Source organism: Schistocerca serialis, chromosome 5, assembly GCF_023864345.2.
Source record: "Schistocerca serialis cubense isolate TAMUIC-IGC-003099 chromosome 5, iqSchSeri2.2, whole genome shotgun sequence".
Taxonomy (NCBI): domain Eukaryota; kingdom Metazoa; phylum Arthropoda; class Insecta; order Orthoptera; family Acrididae; genus Schistocerca; species Schistocerca serialis.
Genome location: NC_064642.1, coordinates 566,321,858 through 566,331,142, shown reverse-complemented (window position 1 = coordinate 566,331,142; position 9,285 = coordinate 566,321,858). Strand labels below are relative to the sequence as shown.

The 9,285-nt window shown below is 41.2% G+C and overlaps 1 protein-coding gene across 1 annotated transcript; it reads left to right on the top strand.

The window, feature by feature from the left end:
* Window positions 1-240: 240 nt before the first annotated feature.
* Window positions 241-8,774, top strand: LOC126480843 (putative defense protein). Its single transcript, XM_050104191.1, has 6 exons — window positions 241-275; window positions 1,480-1,682; window positions 3,784-3,914; window positions 5,429-5,517; window positions 7,758-7,824; window positions 8,351-8,774. The coding sequence occupies exons 2-6, from the start codon at window positions 1,481-1,483 to the stop codon at window positions 8,384-8,386; spliced, it is 525 nt and encodes a 174-aa protein (XP_049960148.1). The 5' UTR covers window positions 241-275; window position 1,480; the 3' UTR covers window positions 8,387-8,774.
* The last annotated feature ends 511 nt before the right edge of the window (window positions 8,775-9,285 follow it).

Genomic DNA, 9,285 nt, shown 5'->3' with positions numbered 1-9,285 from the left:
CGTCACTGATAACCACGTACTCATAAGAAATGGTTATATGAGAAAATCCTAGTTCTAGGTCGTGGTGAGCACGTGCCTCATGAGTGATGAATAGCGATACCGAGACGTTATCTATGAAACAGTGAATCGGCGTGAAGTAGCGGCGATCGAATTGAGTGGCGTGTGGCGCGGGATGGCCCAGCAGGCGGTATTTAAGGCGGCGCTTAAATGACTTGTGATGTATACCGTCTGCAACCTCCTACGGCACGACCAGCTCACGACTCTCACTCTAGCAGGTCAGTAGTCACGGGTGCTCTATTCACATATATCTCACACGATGGGGAAGTCACTAGTTAGCCCCTTGCAATATTCTCTGCACTCATTTTTGCAAAGTTAATTGAAATTTAACATCTTAAGTAATATTTGTATCAAGAGTATCAATGCTCACAGTAGATGCGGATCTGTCAGGAGTAGGACTTGAGAATATCAATAGAAATAAAAGCCATTTTTCGTAAGTTTATCTAGAAAGGACACTCTGACCTCAAGTTCCATTGAAGATTTACCGGGGGGGGGGGGGGGGGGGGGGCACTTTCCACAGTATAGCTAACAGTGTAACAGTGGCGGTGATAATACTGAACGAAGTTTCAGAAACAGGTTTTCGTTCATTCATACTGCTCTTGTGAAGAAATGCAACGGGTGATGTATGGGTAGTGACTTCATTAAAGGAAAAAACAGCTAAGCGACGTAATCCGTAAAATACACTACTATGCCTGCAACAATGAAATAGAAGCTACAAAATTTCAAAATAAAATCTGATGGATGAAGTGGGAAATGTTCTTGACAACAGATCTATCCTTGAAAATAAGAGCCGTTTTAAGAGGAAAGTAATACTTAATTTTTGAACTTACGTATATCTTGGATGTAGAACGGCATTTTTTTGGAACAGAGATTCGGGTGCACTCATATCAATACAGATTTTAGGAAAGCCGAATGAAAAATCTGAAATTGATTATATGCTTGAGGTCCCATCGAGTTCTAAATCCTTAGAGGAGAAGTATCACACAGGTGGGGCTGTAATGGGGGATTTAGCGCCACTGCGGTATCAGGTTTAAGTAGTTCAAGGCAACCACAGAAAACGTTAATCGAATTGGAAAAACGCCATGTTAGATCATACTTCTCCTGGGCATTAGGCTCATGATCCAAACTACCAAAGTAACTTACTCCTGTGGCCATGTTAAAGTTACTAACAAAATGAAAATGTCCTGTAAAATGTCTTCCACATAAAGGAAACGCGAGCTTGAGAAAGACAGGCAAAAGGAATTTTTCGCTTTCAGGACCACTAGTGAGCATACTGAACTGGACCATGTGCTTTATGACTAAACTGGCCCTTATGGCACATTGGAAGGGGATTTTCATAAATAATTTGCTGTTGCTATAGTCATATATGGCAGGTTGAGTATTTACTGAGAGTGGAGCCGGTGTGTTGGTGTGTGTGTTCAGGATGCAGCTGTTGGTGTTGTCCTGTGTCGCGCTGCTGGCCCCCCTGGCGGCTGGAGCGCCACCCTCAGACCGCAACCACGTGCCGCCCATCGCGTGTGAAGACATGGCGCCCATCCACGGGGACAACCAGCCCAGCGAGGAGCCGGCGCCCTACACCATCTCCGTGTCCACCACAGCCGTGACCGCGGGCCAGACCGTCACAGGTGAGCGCACCGCAGCTTCATGTGTCAAGTACGGCGTGCTCACTCTGTGGGCCACGGAGTGCGGGAAAGACACGTGCTGGCTGTAGTAATTTCTTTCTACATCACATGTTGGGCCACGTTAAGGCCACGAAATGCTGTTGTCGTCTTCTATGCAACGCTCATCCATATGAACAATAGGCCTACTGTACTGAAGTCTTTGTCTCCTTGTACTTATTAACGAAATCCCCCTCCCTTCTCGAAAAAACACGAAGTTATTTCTGACTCTAAATTAACAATACTGCAAATACCACACGATGTGTGATCTATCATGCTATTTTACTATGGTTAAGCACTGAAATCAACGGATGGAGTTACTTTATGACAGAGTTCCCTATATGCATTGGAGAATACGGCTTCCATACGTCAACTGACATCGTGGTCACTTTCGCCCTCAAAAACCTGAATTCTGAAAGTACATCGGATTTTTCTTCTCAGCGGTAACAAGTTGTCATCTACCCAAGATTGGTTTGAATAAGATAGTGAATTGCTGGGAATGATCTTATTAGAGGTGAAATGACTTCCCAGCCTGCTGTACGAAGAGTTACAGTTATGTTAACCCTTATACTAAAATTAATGGAGATAAATTTAATAAACAAGAGAGACGTTAAAGAATTATAATTAACTACAATATATCCCTCAACACACACAAACGCACACACACACACACACACACACACACACACACACACACACACATATATATATATATATATATATATATATATATATATATATATATATATATATATATATGCCTACCGTGCGTCCCAGCAGAATGTTACTCTCTCTCCTTCTGTGTATTCATTGTATGAGAATTGACCATTATGTTAATCGCATGGGATCATATAATTTAATGATGATCCTTTTACGCTACTAGTGTGGAAATGCAAACTCCGTGCCAAAGGACGAAGAATATCTGTCGTAGTGGAAGTAACAGTAGAATTCAGAGCCAGTTCTATTCATTTTTTTAGCTACATTTCAAATTGAACCACGCAATTTGGCATGTCTAAATGACAGCTAGATTGGCTGCAAATTATCAGCAAACTAACTCGTGATACCTATGTTCTTTTAAAGTTTAGTTGATCCACCAGCCTGTACATTGCAAGCTACGTGCTGTTATAGAAAAAATACAGCCATACATATATGGTTCGGATGGCTCTGAGCACTATGAGACTTAACATCTGAGGTCATCAGTCCCCTAGAACTTAGAACTAATTAAACCTAACTAACCTAAGGACATCACACATAGCCATGCCCGAGGCAGGTGTCGAACCTGCGACCGTAGCGGTCGCGCGGTTTCAGACTGAAGCGGCTAGGACCGCTCGGTCACACCGGCCGGCTCAATCATACATATATCACCGAGATATTAGTACACATGCACTGACAAGAGACAAATAACGCAGTCATGGCGTTTTAAGTTGTGTCATCATCATCGGCATCCATCTAGAATCTCCAGCTACTTGGGTGTGCTATAAGTCGCTTTCCTTTGTGCACACGTTCTTGGTACCACTGCACTCCTCCTCCTTCCAGATCCTGTTTCACTTGAATTATCCACCGTTTTCTGTGCCGGTGTCTACGTCTCAAGTCTTCAAATTCCGTCTTAAGCCTATTTTTCGCTGTTCTTGCGTGATCCATTCTATTGACATGTTCAAACCTTGATTTCTTTTTATGCCTTCACACTGGAGATGACACTCTTGTGTTTCGTTGGGGATTTGTTTCGTTCTGGATCTAACTTCGAAACTTCATTTTTGCCTCCAACTATCTCTTCCGTGATTGGTACAGGTTTCAATAGCATAGCTGGCAAAAGAATATGTCTGATAAAGCGTACTCTTGGATGCTGAAGGATTTGGTCTTTTAAACTGCATCGTGCCATACAATTTTTCTCGACAAGTCTGTTCTCTTGTCAAGTATTGAGACTGTTAATGGTCATCATCGATTAGAATACTTGTCAAATGACTTCTTCATACAGCTCCATTAACACGTGCGGCTATAGATGTACCTTAGCTGATGGAGAGTGATCAGTATTTTAGTACCGATGTTCTTGATGCCGTTGTTGTTGCAGTGCACTTCTCGGGCAACACGACGTTCAGGGGCGTGTACGTGCAGGCCCGCCAAGGGGACCAGCCGGTGGGGCAGTTCCTCGCCAGCGACGTGGCCGGCGTCGCTCTGGACGACTGCGCGCCCGGCACCAGCGTGAGTAGTCGCAGCTGCCTCTCCAGCAGTTTACGTGACCGTTGCGTTTAGAATAACGTATTTCCCGTTTCTTGTGAAATTTGTGACATGTAGCTACACTCACTCACACATACACACACACACACACACACACACACACACACACACACACACACACATATATATATATATATATATATATATATATATATATATACGCTTTCCCGCAAGACGGGTCCTCTAGTCTTGGCGGAGTTATCGTTATCATTTACGCGAGTTCTCCGTCCTTCGCGTTTGGGGGACTTCACCTCTGTGGTTTTCTGAGGGAATGGAGGGATGTCAGTGAGATATCGATGCCTTAAAACGCTCCGTGAGACGCCCTTTGGTGTCTCCGTAAATTTTCATACACGCTTGCTTACTTACTTACTGAGTAGAACATGCGCTGCCTCCTCCCACCCCTCTCCCGCCCTCAAAACAGCGTTATTTTAGTGAAAAATTCTCTCGGACATTCTAATTGTAAATTATTAACTATTTATTTAAATAACGTTTTACAAGTAATTTCCTGGTATGGGAATGCGCACAACAAGGTCTGTACAGCCTCTTGAGACCAAATAAGAAATACGCTTCATTAATTATCAAGCGAATGTAACACGCTTGCATCTCAAGTGGCTGTAAAATAGAGGTTCTTGCAGTCTCCGGAAGCTCAAAGAAGTTAGTTACGCTCCTGATTCACATAATTATTACTTGACCAGGTGCTACGCCAATGATTTTGCGTTAAAAATCATACATGATAATTTATTTTTTCCATATACTAAGTAAGATTTAGTTTGGTTCGTGCAACATCAAACGTGATATAAATGATATTGATACAGGAAATTGTTATAGTAATGACAAAGCAAGAATTTAGAATCTGGTTGTAACTTCACATCTATGACAATACAAGATCCACGATACTTGAGAGCCGGAGACAGATTAGTGGTGTTTTCATCTAATCCAATGGGAAACTGTAACTCTGTAACTTCAGTGTAAAATACAAACTAAGCGAAGAATTGGATCGCGGTGCAGCAGAGCTGCTTGTAAAAATAAGAACACGTCAATTGAAAATTACAGACATACATAGTAATACAGCAATATCTTTTCAGCAATCTATATATTCAACACTTATACCATCTGTGCTTCAGAAACGGAAATAATTAATCTTCAATATTTTGAGTTATTTTCCACAAGTTGTACATAAGTATGTATTACATAACAGGAAGCATTTCTACTGAATTATGTGCAAACAAATATTTCTTATCAAATATATCTGTGAGACACAAAATTATCACTTTGAAGAACGAAAACCATTACGTTATATAACTTTCGCTAGTTCAGTTATGAGTGAAAACTTATGATCGCTCAATCAAAAACTGCAGAATTTAAAAACAATGATTTAGATTCGTTCAGTACGTCAAACATATTTGGTGACGAGAAACACTGCGCCGCCTTTTATATAATCAGCGAATAAGCGTAATTACGTAACTGTCTGCTTTCAGAACGCCTTGGAATACGTTTCGAGTGAAGACACCGAGGAACTGGATGTCGAGTGGGTGGCGCCAGACATTAACGACGTCATCGTTTTCAGGTGAGACTTTCAGTACGCTGCAGAAGCGACTGGACTGAACATGCCGCCCCCTTAACTACTGCTTGCGACGTAGATGAACTGGGATTATTATGAACTAACTGTTTCTTTTCAAAAAGTTTCCTCAAAATTCTACTTCGTCATTAAATAATAATAATAATAATAATAATAATAAAGAAATGAATTAAAAACCTGTCTCAACGATGTCCATCGCAAATTAGTACGGGTATGCAGCAAAGTTTCATGGTGGACTAACTACCGTTTTTACTGTCCCTACGGTGCAGCTAATAAACGCTCCCTGGAACGGCAGGTAGTACAGTAGCCGGAAGAAACCTCATTCAAAAATGTAAAGTTCTTTGTTCCCCACATTTTCCGTTTATTGTTTACGCTGTGTTACTGCTGTCACCGCATACCATTTGCCAGCCGTCTTTAATCTGAGAGTCCTTGTGGAGATTCTCAGATTCTTGTCGAATGCTGGCACAGACGCGGATTTTCGTGGCCTTCCTCTGGCCGATGTCCAGGAATTTCTTACCGCATTTCTCTGCTTCTTTTAACAATGGACCACAGAAAAGGTTTTACGTTGCCGATTTAAAAAATATATTACCTCAACGCCGATTCCCTAGCTGTCGTCTTTTACGCAGTTCTGGCGGGTGTAACATTCTGCAAGCCGCTTTTCCGTTTCATTTTATGTTGTCCTTTTTCCCTGTAGCTTCCAACTCTTCACAGCTGTTCGCTATGTAGTGACCTCCAACAAACCGATACAGCGCCGCAATTGCTTCCAGTCTGTTTGTAGACCACAACAGGGAACTCAGGATTACTCTCAGCACTTCTCAGAGATAGTTCTCCAAGACGTTGTCCATGCTAAACAAGCTTTTACCTTACTTTCTGGGTAAACCACCTCACTGGACATGCTCACAAGATGTTAGTTACGAGGCTTGGAACTTAAGTAGTGGTAGCTATTTATTCACAACCGATACAAAAGAGGTACATGCCTGCGCCTGTTACTGTCCTTCAAAGTAGCCACCAGCGTTGTATAGAACCCGTTGCCAGTGATGTGGAAGGCATAGTATACCGTTAGCAGAGCCTGTTCTGGTGATGGTGCGAAAGAAACGGTCTACCGCCTGTCGAATCTTTGGAACCGTTCTGAAGCGAATGCTACGAAGTGGTTCCTTCATCTTCGGAATCAAATCAAAGTCTCAAGGACTTAAGTCCGGGGAGTACAGTACTTCCCAGTCTCATCGACCTAGCAGAATAGCCACAGCTTGCGCTGTATGCGCCCGCGCATTGTCGTGCAAAATGATGGGTACAATACAGTACAAAACTGAAAAGAATCCAGTCGTTTGTGAATGTGAGAGTCCACCAAATAATTTTACGACGAATTTTCTTCAGTATGTGGTATTAAGTCGACGAAACAGTTCGAGGTGTGGAAGTCCTAAAAGAGTGCACATGATTTCGGCTTCCTATACTGTCTCCATTGTTAGTGAATTTTGAGATGGTTCCCTATCTACGACTTCGCCCATCTTCTTCATCTATACCGCTGAAAATCTGCTATGATTTCCCTCTGAACATGTTTTTTTGTTTTTTTGTTTGTTTTTATTTTCAAGTGTATACTGAGGCAGTATTATTCTATTTGATTGTTCTCAGAGCCACTTCTCTGTTTCAAATAATTTCCTTTACGATATCTGTGATTTTAAAAAGCCTATTAAGCACACGTCGAGGAAATTTCATATGATGTACTACGCTGCGAACTAATTAGTTTGAAATTAAGAAATGAAGTAACGGTAGTAATAGTTCAAACACACACTATTCTCTACATAAGGATAAAATTTATCTTAAATTCCATGCGCTGTGTCAAATCAGAATGAGACGATCAGCGCACTTAGTTTACAAAATTTTTATCATACTTTCGAACCATGTTAATAGTTCAAAGTTGAATGGAAACTTGTCGGGAGTCTTACAGGTTCATCAGGAAGTCTGTATGCAGATAATGCTTAACATATTGACAAATATAATACGCGTTTGTTATTTCTTAACTAAACGGGCTTAGTACACTTATGAGTGGAAAATAAATATCTCTACTTCAGTAACACTGAGATATGCACTGTAAAAGAGAAGCAATACTTTTGAGGCAGTGCATTCTGTTGACTGCTTTTCGCGCTCTGGTGTGGGTAGCAAAGCTAATAGCACATCACCACAGCATGACTAACGAGCTAGTTTCTAACACTGATTTACTTCTGTTGCAGAGCGTCTTTCGTGAAGACCTTCCCTGAGTTCTGGGTCGGTGTCGAGTCAGAAACTGTCACGGTCGGGGTAAGTACACCGCTAGTCAGAAAGTTACTTTTAAATGACTATATATTTAAGTTATTTTATTCCTTTTTTGTATTAGGTAGTTTAGAGATATAATAAAGTAAGTTTACTGACTGAAGGTTAAATATTCTAGTATGTTAGGTCATGTGATCTTGAATTTCCTCCACACGATTGACGGTCCGACCCCTCTGCTTCTTCAGAATCTTTTGGTGTTCACAATTATTAGACGGTGGATCGTGTAGAAGAAATTGAAGATGACTTAGTTACTATCCTAGAACATTTAACCTTCAATGACATCAGCTACGAAAGGCTGAGACACTGACATCGGCTACGAAAGCACGAGGACTTACAGAGTGAGTTCACGTTCATTATGTTATTGTCGTTACTTTCTAGTCATTTCTGAGAACAAAATAAGTTTTGAAACTTCTTTCTTGAAGGTGCAGGATGTCATACAGCGTAAATTTAGCTAACTTATTTGGCTTAGCATTTAATTTCAGTACTGTGACTAGATTTTTTTTATTCTTTGCAGACCGTGCAGAAGGCTTTCCACAACATTGCTGCATGAAGATCGGAAATGTATTGTGACAGTGACGAGAATGTCGCGTAAACACATTCTTTCCAAGGCAACACATTAAAAATTAAATAACAATATGATTGTTAGTGTTGGTAATAATAAGCTAATGCAGTACGTAATTGAAATATTTAGATTAAAGTTATGAGAACACTCTATGTCCTAAGCTTAAAGAAGTTCAAAGATAACACTGAGACAGAACAGGAAAACTTCTTGCCTCTCACACCTGGAAAGTACAAGGGTGGTCAGACAGCTTGCTTTGTGTTCCGGAGAACTTAATCTGAAGACGAGGATATGAGAGCGACGTCTGCCTCACATCCTGTCGTCATCAAGAATGTAACTGATGTTTTTAAAAAAAAAAAAAATCAATTGTATTCTCATACTCTTAAGCTAAGTTATTTAGTTGTTATTGGAGCCCATCACCCAGCTCACCACCTCACATGGTACGTCTAACACTACGGACTCCGGTGTTAGCTGTCTCTCGTTGGCGTGTTGACATAAAAAAACAGAGCAGAATACATTTTTGTACAATAGGTACGCATGTTCCTAAATGCCGCGCAGAAAAACGGGGATTTTCCAGGGCTTATACATCGGATTATATTGGTAATAGAATGGTAGGGCCAAGTGTTTTGGATAGCCCTTGGGCTAGGGACCATCACAATACCCAACAGAAAGGTCGTATTACTGTAACTATCTTAAGTAAAGGGTTAGAATTTGAATATTACACACTTTCTCCAGCTTAGACAAACTAAGAAACCCGTTGGTCCTTTTTGCATTATATGTAGTCTACGGCGCGTCTTAGGGGTTTATGAGGGCATCATTTCGTTCATGGGCGGTTACTGGGAAAAGCCGAAAATAAGCTTTTTGCACCATTTTTGTACCGTTATCGGTAT

Bases quoted from the DNA above. Each gene is read 5' to 3' on its own strand.
- LOC126480843 (XM_050104191.1), top strand. From the start codon at position 1,481: ATGCAGCTGTTGGTGTTGTCCTGTGTCGCGCTGCTGGCCCCCCTGGCG. The intron at 5,518-7,757 runs GTGAGACTTTCA...CTTCTGTTGCAG, and splicing joins AACGACGTCATCGTTTTCAG to AGCGTCTTTCGTGAAGACCT. The intron at 7,825-8,350 runs GTAAGTACACCG...TATTCTTTGCAG, and splicing joins CAGAAACTGTCACGGTCGGG to ACCGTGCAGAAGGCTTTCCA.